Below are 18134 nucleotides of genomic sequence, written 5' to 3'. Positions count from 1 at the left end.
CCAGTTGTTAGACCATCAGACATTTAGGGCCTGATTCATTGAGCCCCACCCAATCGCAGGACCTGCAAAAAGTGGGGGCCAGGCCCCTCCCTGTCGAAAAAGTGGGGGCCACTGCGCCCCCTGGACCCCGCTTCCGCCGCCAGTTCTTGGTTATTTCACGATTGGCCGTGACCAAGTCAGGTATTTCATCAAGACACATCGAATTGAGTGGGGCAATGGCACGTGTCCAGCACGAATGCAGAATACATTTGCCGGTATAATGATGTACATGTACGCAAAGTCATGTACATGTACATGCAGATATCGCTTAATGCAAGCCGTGCATAATAGGCCAACACTATTTCGTCGTGGAGCCAGCCATGTGGAAAATAAAACAAAGGCTCATAATACTACGGGAACAGCTGCTGCAGCTACAATGGATCCTATACATATTCAAATTAAGGTCGCGTGCACGTCATTGAATTACAGCCGTAGTTGGTAGGATGGTAGTACCCGTATGTTTGCTGGTCCGTTGAGCCTGCTATTTACGGCTGTTTGGCACGTGTTTAATTAACAATGTATACATTGTACATCAGTTTGTGTTCCTCCAGTGATCACTGTTCTTTAGATGCTGGACTGTGCTTTCTCCTTCCGTTTTATACCTCCATGCTCTCACGGAGCTAGCCTATATTTCGATATTGCAGTGAGGGACGTGCCCTTTTGTGTACTTTTATGGTTGTGTATGCATGAAGACGGCTGAAATTTGTGGCCTGTTGCATTTTTTCAGCTGTTCTTTATAGAACAGCCGCAGGGCTGATTTACCACGCGCCGTTCAGTGCGTGTTTGGCGATAAAGCCGAAATTGCATATGGTTAACAATTGGAATCTATCGATTTGTATTTCTCGTGGGGAGAGATTACACACTACTTGTTTGATACACATCAGTATCTGCCTGGTATCACACTGGCTATAAATACCCGAGTTTCTCAGCGTTTAGTTGCTTCCAATTATTCTTGCGCCCTTTCGTTTTTCACAACAATGGAATTTCCTAAAGTTTGCGTGACAATTTTTGCAGCCATCTCTGCCATATGTCTGCCCGGGTTAGGTGAGTAAAAAACGCTTTATGTTCTTGCATACCATGAGATTTATCATTGCTGAAAAATGCCATTCAGTTTGTCATGTGAATTAACAATTATTCTCTGACATGAAGCCTTACCACGAAGCTGCTTTGTCCGTATTTTAAGTTAACTTTTGCCACGTGGAGTCAATCCAAGTGTATTAATTAGGTTCTGGTACTCGTTTTATTATATTTCTTATTTTTGAAATTTTCTGTTGAAATTTTAATTTGGACACAATTTATAGAAATGTTATTTTAAATAAGGTTTCCCTTATCGTATCAAATTTCGTTCCGCAATATCAAGTTGAGCCCCAGTAACTTTGTGAAATAAAAAAGCCGAATTTTCTTTCAAATGGTAAGGGTGAATTAACTTGTGAATTCCGTAAATTTATTTTTGACACTTGAAAACAGTTGATTTTTTTCAAATCACAAGGCTAACCCTTTGCAAATATATTTCAATTTCAATTCAAGAGACATTCATTTTGATAACTTACAACAATAGAAATGTGAATGAACAGTACAGAGTCAATGGCCAATAACAAACAAGGCCGGGTATGGAATTCACTTCTTTAAAGGCAAAAAGCTTGGCTGTGGAAGGGCCTTCGGTGGAACAAGTAACTATGTTTGGAGAAGAAATACATTAAAGAAGAAGTGACAGGTGTATCAGGCTAATAAATACAATGGAGAAATTTTAATTTCGGGAGAAAGCATTTAGGCCTACAGAGTGAGTCAGCCAGGACCTAGGGTGATGGTAGAGAGTTAGAGGAACGTAGGGGCCTAAGTGAAATAGGGGGAAATGTACGAGGAATGAGATCATAAATAGATACTCCAGTCTGAAGATTGTAGATGTCACAAAGACTGAGACTAAGAGAGAAGGTCGGCGGGTACACCAGGTGAAATCAATCTCTTGTATAAACATGGTGGTTCACAGAAGAACCGGAGAGTGTCAACTCGACGTTTCGACCACGACGCTCCGGTTGTCCTCAGGAGAGATGTCGGACGTTTCAAAATATTACTTGTCACCAAAAAATTATTGTATAGGCTTATTTTGTTTTAGCAAAATTAATTTAATTTTCGGAATATTGAAAACGGTTGAAGATTATTTCAAATCAAAAGGCTATTAAACTGACCCCCCTGAACATGTATTTGGGGTGAAACTTTAAAAACAGACGAGCTTTAGTTAAATAAGGCCAACCGCTTGCAATTTTGTTTTTATTATAACAAGATGAAACCTTGTATGAAATATATTTTTTTTAATGGCACACCTATACCTTAACCCACTGTAGCCGACGCGTATGCTGAGATGATTCCCCATTTTTTCCCCCTCTCCAAACATCGAATCCTTCTTTCTAAACACCAGCTTTTAGGTACAACGACTGTCCAGGACCTATCACCGTCGACACGGCAGCCGACAGCGACACGGTAGCCGTGACTTGGAAGCATCCTTACCTGACGGGGCTGGGCAATGTCGGCTCCGTGTCACAGACGGTCAGTCACAATCCTGGGGAGAAGTTCCCCATTGGTTTGACCAGGGTCAACTATCTGGCCATTAACAGCACGGATTACAGAGACTTACAAGTCTGTACGTTTGTCATCACAGTACACGGTGAGTACTTAATCTGTATCAGCCATTTCTTCAAGTTGTCTGGTAATAACAGCTGAGATTGTTCAAAATTGATAAACTGTATCACTGGGGCTCAAACAAACGTGATAGACAAAAAATAGTCTGACCTTATCTTACCAGTTGGAGGAAGGATCAACGATTGATATTTGTGGAAAGTCCATTGAAAAGGTTAGTAAAAGCCCATAATTTTGTTGACCCGATGAATGGTACCATTTACGCCAGCTTAATTCCCGATACAGTACGTTATCCAAGGATCATGGGTACATGCACCGGTCCATACACGTGGCGAAAGTTACACCATGTTATTTTCTGATGTTCAATGCATTTCCGGAATACTAATCGTTTCCACGTGATCTACCGTTTGTTTACAACTAGTCTAGAGTGCCGGGTTTATGGGGACAAAGACTTCCCATGAGACACGTGCGCGTTCCTTATTACTGAGGCGTGCAAATCAGAATTGGACAGACAAGCACTTAACGCAAACGTACCACATGTAACCTGTTCGCGTGGTGCTACCATTGATCTCCATTGAGAAAGCATTGGTGCAACGGCAGTAACGGCTTTTGAAAGTCTAATCGTCGGATCTGCAGGAACTTGGGACGGATATATCCGTGACCAATCTCGCATGCTAAAAGATACATCAATCTTCAGGATTTCAAGTGCTGAAATTTGACACAATAAGACTCAAGATAAAAACTGAGCAAAGGTCACTACTTATCGCAATGTTATTCAGCTCTGAGTGATTTTATGACTTTTGCTTGAAGATCGGATACCACCTGTCTTCAACACTTGCCCAATCAACGTCACAAGCTACCTGGGACCAAACCAGACCGAGACTGAAGTCCTGTGGGACATCCCTCAGGCCCAGGACAACTCCAGGTACGTGCAGCTACGGACCGACCATGAGCGGGGCAGTAACTTCACTGCAGGGACAGTCGTGGTTACCTATACAGCGAGGGACACCACGGGTAATGAGGCTCACTGCCAATTCCCTGTCATTGTCATCCCTTTTATTGTAACGACAACCACAGAGGCAACGACGACGATGGAAACCACAACAGCAAAACTAGAAGTGGGGACGGTCTCAGGCAAACACTTGGGTAGGTTGTTCAGTGATTCTTGTCGATATCTTACCTTTGCTTGCACTGACGTTGAGAATAATGAATTGGTAGAGTCGTGCAACATGGTTCACCGTTCATGTGCAATACCACCAACAGCATGAAAACATTTCAATCATTTATATACAGGTGGAAGTAAACCATCTGATCCGGGCGTGGTCGAGGCTACACCCATCGACTGGAAGATTTGGGTCAGCCGAGGTCTCATCTTCGTCTCCATTTTGTGCCTCTTCACCTTCGCCATCGTCGCTTTCTTCGTCATCCGCAAGTACCGAGTCATCAAACGCCTCAAGCGGACCCGGGTTCTGGACGACGAGGCGGAGATCTACCCGTCGTCGGCGGGGGAAGAGTACGACATGTGGGAGGATCCAACCAATGGTCCGGAACTCCCGCCGAATCTTGGCAGTCCGGGGAGTAAAACTGAGATCAGGCGACTGAACAAGGCTGAGGAGCGCCCTCTGCTGGTCGCTGCAGGGCCGTTTTAGAGATGAGTTGTCATTAGGATTGATAATGACATTGATAACGTGATGTAAGCCTGGAGTCTTGTTATGTCCGCAAAACCTTCTCCATCCCCCAAGAAATCACGTCAAGAATTCATACTAGATTACTGAAGCAACAGGACTCATTTCGCCCAATATCTAAAAGATCTTATTGTGAGAAGAGAGTGAGGAAAAAGAGGCAATATGCCAGTTCCGCACACATACAAATATTGCTAATTCCTGTACATTTAAATTAGAGATATTAACATAATCAGTTGTCATTTCGATAGACAAGAGAAAGTTGTTTTCCAATTTTGGCAATATTACAAATTAAACAAAACCAAGATTTAAGTCGCCCAGATATTCACTCTATTGTGGCAAGGTGAAGGACGCATGGAAAAATATCGTCAGTTTGTAAATGCGGATGCACATTTGGCTTTCCTTAACTTACCTCTTCCATATTTCTACGATAAGAATGACGTTATGATATAATGTGAATGCTCCCGTGCAATAACATCAAAATTTAGTGTTCATAAGTATTGAGGTAATTTTTACTAAATATAAGGTGTCAGTGATGTATAAAGGAAATTAAATGTATGTAAATATACCCAGCTTGTTTAACTTTTGAAAACAGTTTTACATTTGCCTTTTCCGATTTTTTTTGGCAGGTAATTCATGTAGAAATCATATCCATGTAGGAAATTTGGTTGACGCACACTGAAATCGTACGTCAAATATTTTGAGAAGTTTCATTTTGGTTACCGCTCACTCCTAAGTTGTACCTTCTTGTTAAGAACATTTTGGATGAGGAAAAGAAAGACACAGAAAAAAGACACAAGATGAATGTGAATCGGAAGGCAAGTATATAACTAAAAAAAAAAACATTTTGACGAGGCTTTTGTTTCATTTGTTTAAGTTTTATCCTTTGTTTCCTATCAGTTTTGTGCCAATAAAAAAAATAATGCGAAGAAGCTTTGACTGATTGCCATTTTTATCTTGTTTCCGAAAGAAAAAAATACATGTAGACATTTTTTGATTTTTGTGAAGCCTACTTCGACGAGAGAAAGAAGTGTCTTGAATATACTTGGGTTCCACTGGCCATAGATTAAATGCTGTACATATTTTTTACTCCAGTCTTTATGTCAATTTAAATAAATTGCACGGCAATTGCTGAATCCGGTTTGTAAGTGTGACGTCACTTCAGTTTAAACCACGCCCACTGCACATGCACTGCACACAGGGCTACATGCACTGATCGCTGTTTGCATGGAACCATGGAACTGGAAGTTAATGCGCAACTTCAGCAATCGTCCAATGGGAGCCTGCAAATTGTGGCGCGTTCGCCTTAGTGACGAGTCACTTACGAACCGGATAGGAAAGATGAAAAAACAGCTGTCGAAAAACAAAGTAATGTGTTAAGACGGTAACTGTTTGACATACAACCACTGAAAATATCTACAGAAGCATGACACATCAGACAATCTGGGAATTTCAGTTGTGTTGGAAGGCAAATTCTCGGTTGAGCAGTTGCCATGTCTGCACTGACGAACAAGAGGTCGTGGGTTGGATTCTCACATCTATGAATATGTTGCTACCAAGGCTTGATCCACGCAGTGTCATCAACAAACTTTCACAGAGGTTAGATTGTTAAAAGGAAGCTTTTCCAATGACATTAATCAATCTAGCTCGGATGAGAATTTTATACCAGGTTTTTGCTCTTACACCTTTGTAAATATTCACATTGCGTTCTCGGTGCTGTCCGAGCATTGCGAAACAATCACGAGTCTGCAGCAGGAGGCTTGTTGATTATTCGCCTGGTGTGTGGTAGTACTGTGGTATGAATCAAGCAGTTTCACCTGCCAACTTTAATCCTGATCACATGAGAATCGCAAATGAACAAGCACATAAATTAACCAAAACTAACCATAAACTGGAGTTTATCATTGGTAACAGCCAGACATTTTGACCAAATTTATGGTCCAATTTAGGCAGTGAGATTAAGGGAAGCATGTAACGATAGTATTTACAATAGATTTCATTATTGCTGGAAATGTACAAATTGTATGCAAAGAAACACAGAAATTCCCAACTTCACAGATGTGATTCTGCATTAGAATATGATAGATTAAGGTCACAGAAATGAAAAGTGTGTATTAAGTTAATCAGAGAAACGACAACCATGCTCATTTAAAGTGCTGTTGGTTGAACTTGATAAGTGCACACAGCATCTGAAAATGTGGCTTTTGCTAACGGGTGAAGATGATCAATTAAATATAATGAAATATCAACAAAATATCACGACCCGAATGCTAACTAAGAAGTATTGTAACTTTCAAACAAAAATCTATCTACAGAAAAGAAACAGTCAAGTATGAATCTGCACTGATCTCAAAGCCCTTTTAAAAACCTTTTTTAAAACACAACAACGTATCAAACGTTACATAAAAACTGTTCCTGGTACTTGAACAATTCTGTCAAGCCTTGCACAGTTCTAACTAATGCCAATCCCAACTTAGAGGGGTAGAAAACACAAGGAAATCAACCTTAAAACATGAAAGTAACAGACAAAGAGGGAACACACACGACCAGAATTATTTACAGTTAACTATGTGAAGAGTTGAGGGCTGCATTGGATTAGAAGTCGACAGACTGCAAACTTGGCTGGTCTAGGGGCTCAGCGCACCCCTACTTTGCTCTGATGAAGAGGACTATTTGAATGGAATTGTGAATAAGCTCCGAGCTAAGCTAATGTTATCAGCTCTCAGCTGGAGATGATGCCATTCTCAGCTGATGTACGCACTCACCAATAAGAAAAAAAAGACTTCCTCCAACAGGGTTGAGACGGAACCTTTGAGGTATCAACATGACATCTGAATGCAGGAATCCATTAGCTCTCACAAAAACACTACTGGCCGAAGATGAAAGTTTCAACTTTTTTTCAGCAACACAGTGGGCCAGGTAGCACTTTTCTTGTCCCAAACCTAAAACATCACAAAACTAAATGACATCTCCAACATTGCTTCAGAGGAGATCAATTGTCACGTTTACATGTAAACAATCTATTTACACTCCAGTTGCTTAAAACTTACATTGCTAAAAAGAGGAAACAAAGAATCCAAATCTTTGAACACTTGAGTAAATTCAACTTCCATGTCATTTGAAGACTGCAAAGAACTATATACACTTTTCTTCAACACACACAAATTCACAACAGTGGGATAAGTGGCCGTTTTATCACTACTTGAGCCAACAGACTCATTTGATGTTTACTCTTAATGATTACATTTTTGTTCAGCAAGGTATAACTTGCAGCAGTGGCTTTTGACTTTCACTGAGTTACTTTTGGAAGCGTTGGGTAGTTGCTACTTTTCCAGAATTTGACAGAAAGACAGGATAAACAGTGGCTGTAAAATATTTTGAGTATTAACGACGCTTGTTTGAAAACAGGATTAAAACGCCTGTTTTCCTTCTAAAAAAAAATCCATTATATGTAAATATCCTATTAGAATCCACTCTCCTCACAAAACTTCTTGAGGCAAAAGCCTAACAACCATAGAGAACAGTAATGAAGAACTAGCCAACTAGAAGTTGTCAATAGTTTTTATAGGGGAGTAAACAGTTAAAATTCAGGGTATTTGTGATTCAAACCGGATGTCATGCTTGAGTGTATCATCTCCGTCTCTTAGTAGAGCCTGTTGACCCAGAGACGGGAGTTCGACGGGATCGAGTAGACGGGGAGCTTTCTTCCGTGACCGATGACACAGGGGATCGTGACGAGGAACGCACACGCTTACCTTGCTGCTGTTGCTGAGGAGTCAGGCGACCAGACCTCTCTGGACCAACATCGCCCTCTGCTGACGACTGATTCATACCTAAGAAGAGGGCCACACCACATACTGTCAACACCTTAGATCTTCTGTCATATCTGGTGAAGTTGGCTTTGAACAACCTCGCTAAGTGATTGCTACATGTATTTCGCCTGTCTGCACTATCAAGTGGAAGGTCTTGGGATTCAATCCTTAACAGTAACTTTATGAATTGTGCAGGAACAAGCTGTCTCAGATAATCAGCAAGCTACTTTGGAATACTGAGGCAGATCCAATGTGCTGAATTTAATTTCTATTTAATTAATGTATTTAATTTTGAAAAAGTACTGAAAGAAGGCCACTTTGAATGATGTGTCAAAAGATGCATTTTCGGAAATTGCCTTCAGTAGCTTGTTTTTATTTCAGTGGTTGTTATAATTTGTCAGGTCAGTGCACAATATTGCGTAGTTACAATCAGCTGCATGAGAGCACACCCAGACACTGAATTTGGGCAGGAATCAAAACAGGACCCTGCAACATTTGATTTGCAACTACTGATTTGAGATCCTAAAATATGGCCTTTCTCACAATACACAGCATTCACTGAGCTCACACTTCGTAAGGTTAGTTGTAAAGCATCCTTCTTTAGATTTCAAGCACTTTTGTTGCCTGAAACGAATATAATTCACACGCAACTGACAGACTGTACCTTTAAGGATAGAAAAGCTTGATATTTACCACGGCCACTGCCACTCATGAGTAACTTACCGAGTTTCTTTACGGTCAGTGCCACTCATGAGTAACTTACCGAGTTTCTTTACGGTCAGTGCCACTCATGCGTAACTTACCAAGTTTCTTTACGGTCAGTGCCACTCATGAGTAACTTACCAAGTTTCTTTACGGTCAGTGCCACTCATGCGTAACTTACCGAGTTTCTTTACGGTCAGTGCCACTCATGAGTAACTTACTGAGTTTCTTTACAGTCAATGCCACTCATGAGTAACTTACCGAGTTTCTTCTCCACCAGCGCTAGTTGTTCAACTGCCTCTTGACACTCCCTACGTTTGTTCCGCATGGACGCAGACTTCTGTTCCTCCTCTTGCACTGTCAGCTCTTGCTCCACCTCAAGGCGTTTCTGTGTCGCCTGCAGGAGACTCTCAAGCAGCTCTGAAATGAAATCACAAACCACAACATTGAAAATGCTAAGCACTGGATGGAGGGCAATCACTAATGGGAGGGATGTAAAGTGACTAAACTACTTGACTTTGGTGAGCAGGAGTAATTCCAACATTTGTAAGATCAAGCCAGATCACAGATTGCTCAGATAGTTACAAAGGTTTGAAGAGGTAACCTTTTTTTAGGTAATTCTAGAAACCTGCGCAAACATTTACAAACTAACAATAACGTTATAAAGAAAAAGGCAAGGACAATAGATTTTTAAAGAAAAGGCGCTTTTAAAAAGCAATCCCACATATTGTCACCGTTCCCATGAAGTGATGCTAATGTCCAAAAAATGAATTGTTGATTTCCTTTTTTTCCCAATATTTTCTTTTACAATATCGTGCTTGACCATTTTCACATGCTCCCACAAACAAAACATCATTAATGTCACAGTTACATTAATGTTGCCGAGGGAAATTATCTTGAAAACAGCATTTTGCGTTTTTATGAAGAGATGCAAAGCTTAACGTCCTTTGAACATGTACAAAACGTATTGCAAGGATACGGCTGAAAAGTAGGTCAACCGGGATTTTCATTTTCAGGAAGCGATGTTAGCTTTGTTACATTCACAGCAGTGCGTGGGTAAAGGCAACATCACCTTCCCTGTGATTATTAAACGTTGAGCAGACGGATGTTCATGTACAAAAGCCAAAGTTCGTTTTCATGAACTGACGTTAACCTTTGGCTAATTAAGTCATTTTCATACTAATAACTTGGGATTAATAAGTGAATGATTAGACATAAAAGAATCATATAAGGGATTTTGTTACAGGAAGTTGTCACAAAATACTTATTTTGGTAGCTTTTATAAAGGAGAAACGTCTCTGGGGATTCTCTCGAAAACCTGTTTTTATTCAAAAGCCACATTAGTGTCACCTCGTGGTGACGGTATATAATTGCTTACCTATCTGTTTGGAAAGTTGATGGCATGCTTCAGGAATCGGCGCTCCAAATATCACCCCCTTCATTTTCTCTAAGGGCAGGAACTGGTTGTGAGTTCCTCCAAACTTGCCGTTGCTCTTGACACGATTTCCGTCCCTCGTCAGCAGGGTTGGACAGGGCGTTACGTTGACAATCTCCCGCCGGTAAGCCGTAGCATCTTCCAAAGTGTCCAGGATGATTACATCACCAAGGAGCTGACCAAAGACTAAGGGGGGGCAGGGAACAAGACATCCAAGATGAAAAGCTACAATCCTGGGCAAATTTTGTTGGGCCTCCAACCCTCAGACCTCCCTTCAATGCTGGGTCGTAGTCTACTCTCTGGTTGGACATGACAACACTGACTGGGAGAGTGGAGGAGGGCTGGAGGCTGGAGAGCATTCATATGGCTATTACCAAGCGTCCTAACAATTTTGTCCAGTATTGTAAATTCCTGCAAAAGCAATGACTCTTGGTTCAGCGAGTGCACTGGAGATTGCTGGAAACACAATCTGCCTGCTGCAGAGGTACCAGTTTCTGTGAAAACTATTCAGCTATCAGCAGTGCCGTTATTGCTCCACAGAGCTATTAACCGCTGGCATGATTCGCTTAGCAAGAAATAGGTTACCTGCCCAAATTACCATGCAAAGTGCACTCCTAGAGACTGGTTCTCGGTTGATCTTTACAGTAGCACACGATTCTGCTCTATCTCTGCAGCATTTTCAACCTCCAGCTTTACAAAATTGGACCCTGGCTGGTCTGGACTAACCTAGTCTACAGCTTTCCTCGTGGGCTGGGAATTGCAACAGGTGTCTGGCAAAGACTGGGTTTCCTGGAGGTTGGTAAGTCCTGAGGAACCGGGTGTGAGGCAGCTCCCTGGGCAGAAATCACAAGACAAGAAAGTGAAATAAATGGAGCAAAAATAACTGGACTTGAGAGACAAAACATTATTAAAACTGTCGATCTTGAAATACACCTGCTATGTTTGCACTGTTCATCTGCTCAGTCAGGGACCCTCCCTGCTAATCCCCTCGCACAGTGATCGCTCAAATTATATGTATCATTAGGGTTTTTTAGTCAAATGGACGAGAAAGTTCAAGAGGACTTGTTAGGGACTTGAGAATGTAACAAGATGAAATGAGCAAAGCACTGACATCATTTTGAACAGGGTGAAAACAAGTACTAGGCCTATATATGCAGCACCCATGGAACAAGTTTAGAACTGCACAAGGAAAACACGTTCAGACCTCTTGAGTCCATGCAAAGACAAGGCGATTAGAGGTCATGACCTCTACACCATCTAGGTCACAGAGTCTACTTTCTACCTGTTCCAGTTGGGGATGCTCTTTCTGAAGATGGAATCCAGAGGGAGGACTTGCTGGCGTCCCTGGGTGGCCTGGTAGACCTTCATGGCTGCTTCCGAAGTCCTCACTACCAGGCAATCCATGTCTGTTAACATGTGCCAAGAGAGGACGTGGGCAATGGTGTCGTCCACAACCTCGGCCAACTGACCGATCTGAGGATCGCATAATAATTGATCATCCACAATCAGTCATTAATACTCATACGCAGACTAATAACACGCGCCATGAAATAGCAAGGTAATAGCGTCCACTTCAGCAAACTGATTGATCTGATGAGAAAACAATCCATAATCAATAACCTAGGTATGTGTGCCATCTCTAGCTCTGAGCTTACACCAAGGGACTCAAGACCAACAACTAACCAATACTCAGTGACAGCATACCAGCATACCCTACCCCAACCTCAAGCTACATGAACACGAGTACAGCATCACTCCAAGAGCCCAACGCCGAGAACCACACAATTCACTTACTTTACCAAGTATTGCCGGGTTGCTATTCATGTCAACGTACATGCTCAGTTCACATTTCCGTCGCGGTAACTGCAGCATTGTTTCTCGTTGTCGCTGAGCCTCACTTAATAACCTCTGAATAGTCTCCACCTGTAAAATACATCCAAAATATTTACCCACAAGCAAATTAAGGATTTCCTCAGGAACTCCTGATGTATACCTTCAGGGGCCTGTTTGTTTCATGCCGACCAGTGATTCGTCGTCGGTTCACTGACACCAGAACCCGTCCAATGGATGAAGGGAACCAGCGATGGGATCACTGATCAAGATCCAGATCCCCGTGAAACAAAGTGGCTCTTAGGCTTCGCCAAATACCACTTCAAACTGCACTGACAACGTGACTTGACTTAACATAACGTTAGGTCAATGCATAAACAACACAGTTGTCCTTTGATCGAGGTGCGATCTGACAACTACTCCCCCCCAATTATTCAAGGACTAACTGTTTTGCAAAATAACGTACGCTCGACTACACTGAGCGAGCAAGTGCACAGATTTCTCTACATCCCGGCTTACTACCACTGGTTGCCATGTTCCATCAACTCCTGCGTACTTACTGTGTTGACTTGGCTGGTTTGGATCAGCAATTTCCTGAGTTCAGATTTGATTTGGTTCTCGTTGTGCTGTGCTTCCTGGACCGACACTGACAAAATAATAATAAAAACAAGAAACAAACCCAAACAACATGTTAGAAAATCAAGACAATCTTTAGCTAGTTAGTTTTTGTCAGTACTGTTATCAAGAGTATACTCAGTTCTTAATTTGGAAGCATGGCTCCAATTCACGTTCTAAAATGCGGATAATATAAGCATCATTTCCAGGAGGTCAACAGATGAAGATGACATGATGATCAGTAACAAAGTAAACAAGGCCTTTTTTTTTACTTATGGCTTCAAGTCCAGCACTGTTTTCAGCATGAAATTCACAACTGGATTTAAACATCGGCTGTTGCAACTCAGCAGAAATGATCAAAACTTGGGTTTCACAGAAAGCCTCAAATAAGAACAATAAATCCGTCAACCTTGAAACACAGAGAGGAAGACGGAAATAAAGCTGAGATTTGGAAAGGCTCCCTATGCAGGCGCAACTTAGGGCTCACTAGTGTCCTCTATACACGACAGATGCAACCAACATTGGTGACAGCAGTTTGAGATCTGAAGAGGGACTGGCCTCACTTTTCATCTCCGCAATCAGCTTGTCGGTCGTCTGGAAGAAACCTTGGAAGACGTTGATGGTTTGAAGCAGTGTGTCTCTCTCCTTGGTCAACTGGGACATGCGGTACTGCTTCCTGGCATCTGGGATAATAATAAGAATAACAAAAATACTGCTTTTTTAAAGCGCACTTTGACATAAAACTCCCTTGGAGCGTTTTACAATAAAACAAAGAAACTATGCAATGATTTCAGTAGAAAAGTAACCAAAGAAACTTTATAAATTAGAACAGACCAGCCATAGAATCACTGTAGCAAGCCACAGAATACAACCACAGTCAACAACCATGAGAAACTATGACCTCTCTAGCTGTTTCATAACAGTTACACAGGCTGTACAATTTCCTGGCAATGACACAAGCCAGGCAAGTCATCAAAAGTAGTGGTTACATCCTTATGAAACTATGGCAATTACAACAAATTTCTAAAAAACAAAAAAAAAAACGATGTGTGCTACCAGCCCAAGGTAAATAATGGTTCAAATTCTAATGATAAGGTACTACATGAAACCGGTAAAGAATTCAAACTTAAATAGTGAGTTGGTTGTATAGAGCAACGAGGAAATGAATATGCATGGTTTTGATAGTTTCATCAATGAGCTCATACCGTTGTAGAAGAGGAATGGTTGGACGTAAGGATCCACGTTGGTTGGTTTGAGTTGAGGGCTTTGCACTTCCACCTTCAGTGAGTACTCCCCACCATCTTTACCTGGGGTGCTCTCCTGGAGGACTAGATTCTACAAGAAAAAAAAAACATGATGGGTGATTTAGGGTGACCACAGAAATCTGAAAACCAAATTCCAGGCCTTTTCCGGACCTTTCAAGACTAAAATATGGCAATTTCCACGACATTTTAACGCCACCTTGCAGAGAAAAGTTGTTGGGTATTTTATTTTTTTATTTTATCTGTTTCTGTCATCATGTTACAATAAACCCATCAAAGATAACCCTTTCATGACTTTGACTTCCATGACTTTTTCCTGACTTTCTTCCTCTACCAACAGAATCCGGGGACAACTTCTTTTAGCCCAAATTTTCCAAAGGCTTTTCCCTAACTTTCCAAGTCAACTTCTTTTACCAATATTTTTAGGATTTTCGGTGACCACAAGGAACCCTTCTGACTAGACTCCTGATCAAAGGGTCAGGGGTTCAGCATCCGACAATTCAAACTGGCAGCAAATTCAATCAGGCGGCCATTTGTTTATACCACATTACCTGGACCGTGACCACCCCTTTGGTCATGCTGAACTCGGCTGAAGACTTGTTGCCCACCAGCATGGGCAATTCATTGCCTCCATCACCACACAGGCTGACCACTACCTTCCCTGAGACATTGCTTCCTGTAGCATTGCCATACTGGTCCTGTACAGAGAAGGAAACAGCCAGGCTAGCAAGGACATATTACTTATTGGTAATGAGTTGATCGGTGATGTGGATGAAGTTGGAGTATCGACCAGCCTTATGCTAAGTAGTTAGCCTGCAAACTTTAGAAAAAATGTTGAAATCGGTCCTACTCAGAGAGGAAATCTGATTCTAAGACACACTGTGATAACAGACTTCTGACATGATGGTTTCACTGAGATAGCGATGATGTTTATAAACTTCACTGCTCAAATCCATCAGGCATGCAAACCTACGCATACGACACTGCGAGTGCGCGCATGAAGCCAATACGGCATGGGGTCTAGGCCCAACTTAGAGCCCTGGAAAATGTTGAATTCTAGATGCTCTCTGGTGCATTCTGGGCAGTTCCAACCGCTTGAATTTTAGATGAATACATTTTATTTCAAAAATATGCGCAAAAAAATCTTGATATCTGAAATTTTCTAATTGGTACTTGTTGCTGATTTTACTTACTACACGTTAGTAAGACTGGCTTTCTTGGCCACCTTGGCAGCAACCTCTAGCACTCTTCTTTTAGTTGTTGTGGGTTTTGGATGTTGAAGTGGATGCTTGGCAGAGGCATTTTCTTAATCAAGATACTTGACTGATTCTTTTCTGGCCTTCCGCATGTCAGCCACAAGAATCTTGCTGACTGGCTCATGAAGAAAGGCTTTCTTCAAGAAGAGTGCTAGAGATGCCTTGTGACCACGTCCTTCCTTTTCGAAGTCATTTTTCCAAGACAAACTATCTCAGACGTTTTTCCTACACGTACATGTCACAGAACGGCAGCACGTGCAGTCCATATCCTGACGTCACAAAGTGCAAGTTGATCGACCACAACTGAATAGAGGGCACTATGATAATCTCGAATGGAACAAAGTCAGGTGTCCAGCTCAGTTAACAGTTTCCTCTCATACACTAGCACAGAACAGATGACAATTTCTATCCTTTTTTCCCGCATGGAAGCACAATTGTACAAGTTTCTGCTGAGCAGTGGCTTGGCAGCAGCACATCCGCCGCGACACGATCCGAGGTGCAAGCAAGTGGCGAAAGCACACACAAAGCCTAAGTTGGAATCTTTTGTGGTCCTATATTTTAAAAATGCAGAAATCCGCCTATCTGCAGAGGAGTTGCATGCCTGATCAATGATGGCGCCACTACGGCAATGTAGAACTTCTCAGTATGTGTTTACTCACCTTGAGTTGTAACTTGAGTGTTCGTACTAGTGATCGACTGAGTGATTTCTGAGTGTTGGACACAGTGACCATGGGCTGATGGCTGTCGGGTACCAGTTTGACTGGTGGGCCAGGATGGACCACGAAGCTCAGCTGCAAAGATAGTTAACGATGTTATTTCTTAAAATGCTGAACATCAAATGTGTCTGAAATTTGTGGCTATGTCTAAAAAGAGCTGCGGCTGCAGCTATTTCTAACAGACAATTGTGTTATCCGAGCCACAGCCAGTTAATTCGTACACTGCCTGAGCAACTCTTTGAGCTAGGCGATCAAAATTCTCTTGACTACTCACTGTTTCACTAATGATGGTGTCCTGATGGCCTATCATGACCTGGAAGAACATGTTGTAATGGCCAGCAACTTCTGGGGCCTTCCTCTTCCTGAGTGTGAGAATAGACATCATTGCGATAATCAAATGGAATCTTCACAAAGGACAGTTGGTACGAAATTACAGGAGTTGCTTCAGCCGCTCGCATCACTTAGCATCTGTTACTGGTTATTATCAGTGACTATGATCAATACAGTAGAGGACAGGTTTTGCCAGGTACCCAGGATAGTTTTTCAACATAGTTTACCTGGGAAAATTGATAAGTGGTCGACAAACAGTCAATGATCAAACTTGACTGAGGTTAAACCCTTGCTCACTGAGATCACGTGCAAAGGACAGAGCTGGATTTTTTAACTGGTCAAAGATGCAGATTGCATAAAGGGCAACTTTTGCCAATTACAACGGCTGAATCGCGACAAAATGGCTGCATTGGCACACAGTGAAAACACAAACAGCATGAGCTCAATGATGACCACCCCTATACCTGAAGTAGAAGTGTCCAGGTTTGTCATCTTGCTGCCTGTTGTCTGGGACATATGACACTGCTTCTGGGGAGGGTTTGGTCTGGGAGGAGGCGTCAACTTTCCAGAGTCTCATCAGGATGTTCTTGGGAGGCAGCTTCAGGAACACACTACCGTCTTCTGCTTCTACTCTCACGTCGAATGCTGAAAGGAAAAAAAAAAAGAACAAAAGATGAAAAAATCCAAGCACAGAGAAACTTTGAGATTTGAGGGATGAATCCAAATGGAGAAAAGCGGCACGCTTTGTGCTCTGTATGAACTGGCTTTATGGAAGAATGCTGCTACAAGAATCAAGAACAATCCTGTACTGAACACAATCGCTTTTCGTCTTACCTGGGAAGAAGTCTCCAACAATCAGTGACGGTATTTTTTCAAACTCGACAAAGACCGCGGTTGGTTTGTTAGGGTCAGGCTGGATGTATATGTCCACTGTGCTGACCAGCACATTCCGGCCAACAATGGCCTTGATGGTCAGCTTATGGTGGCCAGTGGCAGCTGAGATGATAGGCCTGCCAAATCCTGCCCGGCCGTCCTTGTCAGCTTTCATCTGCAGGTTGACGTTATCCAAGCCGCTGGAACCAGTTAGTGTCATGCGGGCATTGGTGTCAGAGGTGGGATTATCATTTTCGTCACAGAGCTGGACGGTCAAGTTCTTGTCTATCCTGGAACCACTGAAGACTGACACGGGCTACCATTCAACAAACAAAAACATCATTGCAAAGTTTACAAATTTATTCATCACTGCAAGCATTTCAGAATCTTAAGAGACTATGCAAACCATTACTTGGCACCTAATTAGCGGCATGAAGAATCCAAAAAGTTTGCACTGTGAGGAAAAAGACACCAACCCAAACTGCCAGAGAAAAGCAATTATTGTAACTGTCGTAGTGACATCATAGGACTCAAAACATACAGTTCAAGAAACAACAAAACTTGTGATGCAAGTGTGACGTCAAAAATCTCTTGAAGCCCAAGCCCTAAAGAAGGAAAAGAAAATTCCCAGAGACAAACCTCATAGAGAGAAGTGTCGATGAATGATAGCTTGGTGGGTGGTCCAGCCAGCATTTGTAGCTTCACATACTCTGTGAAGTCATGGTACTTAACACACAGCTCACGCTGTCCTAATGGACCCCCTTCAAAGCGGACTTGACGTAAGGCAAAGCCCGTATTGGGTATAATGAACTTCTGAAGCTGCTTGGTCTTCAGACCTTCCCCCGTCACCTCCAGGTGGCTGAGAGCTCCGTGGGGAACCTGTCAGGCGGAGCAGAAAAAAGGGCAGGTGGATAATAATTATTCCAGTTAGTTACACCTCTGAGCTGG

The 18134-nt window shown here is 42.2% G+C and overlaps 2 protein-coding genes across 2 annotated transcripts in view; one reads left to right on the top strand and one right to left on the bottom strand.

Annotated features, from left to right (window-relative positions):
- Positions 1–58: 58 nt before the first annotated feature.
- Positions 59–5287, top strand: LOC110978242 (hyalin-like). The gene is made up of 4 exons (XM_022233061.2): positions 59–1083; positions 2456–2701; positions 3484–3819; positions 3967–5287. Exons 1-4 carry the CDS (start codon positions 1017–1019, stop codon positions 4320–4322), a joined length of 1005 nt encoding a protein of 334 aa, XP_022088753.2. The 5' UTR covers positions 59–1016; the 3' UTR covers positions 4323–5287.
- Positions 5288–6136: 849 nt separating this feature from the next.
- LOC110978240 (structural maintenance of chromosomes flexible hinge domain-containing protein 1-like) overlaps positions 6137–18134 on the bottom strand; it is a 30646-nt gene continuing 18648 nt past the window's right edge. The window contains exons 27-41 of the mRNA XM_022233058.2: positions 17826–18065; positions 17148–17502; positions 16778–16958; positions 16258–16345; positions 15927–16058; positions 14563–14709; positions 13955–14084; positions 13313–13432; positions 12695–12780; positions 12099–12227; positions 11587–11777; positions 11031–11137; positions 10248–10490; positions 9131–9289; positions 6137–8188 (exon numbers count right to left, since the gene is read on the bottom strand). Coding sequence (XP_022088750.2) covers positions 7986–8188; positions 9131–9289; positions 10248–10490; positions 11031–11137; positions 11587–11777; positions 12099–12227; positions 12695–12780; positions 13313–13432; positions 13955–14084; positions 14563–14709; positions 15927–16058; positions 16258–16345; positions 16778–16958; positions 17148–17502; positions 17826–18065 — 2511 coding nt within the window. The 3' untranslated portion in view covers positions 6137–7985. The remainder of the gene's footprint in view (positions 8189–9130; positions 9290–10247; positions 10491–11030; positions 11138–11586; positions 11778–12098; positions 12228–12694; positions 12781–13312; positions 13433–13954; positions 14085–14562; positions 14710–15926; positions 16059–16257; positions 16346–16777; positions 16959–17147; positions 17503–17825; positions 18066–18134) is intronic.

The sequence above is a fragment of the Acanthaster planci genome, linkage group LG02 (genome assembly GCF_054643075.1).
Source record: "Acanthaster planci isolate LZ-2023a linkage group LG02, COTS_SCS, whole genome shotgun sequence".
Lineage (NCBI taxonomy): Eukaryota > Metazoa > Echinodermata > Asteroidea > Valvatida > Acanthasteridae > Acanthaster > Acanthaster planci.
The sequence above is the reverse complement of the archived record's forward strand: the minus strand, read 5'-3'. Positions and strand labels throughout refer to the sequence as shown.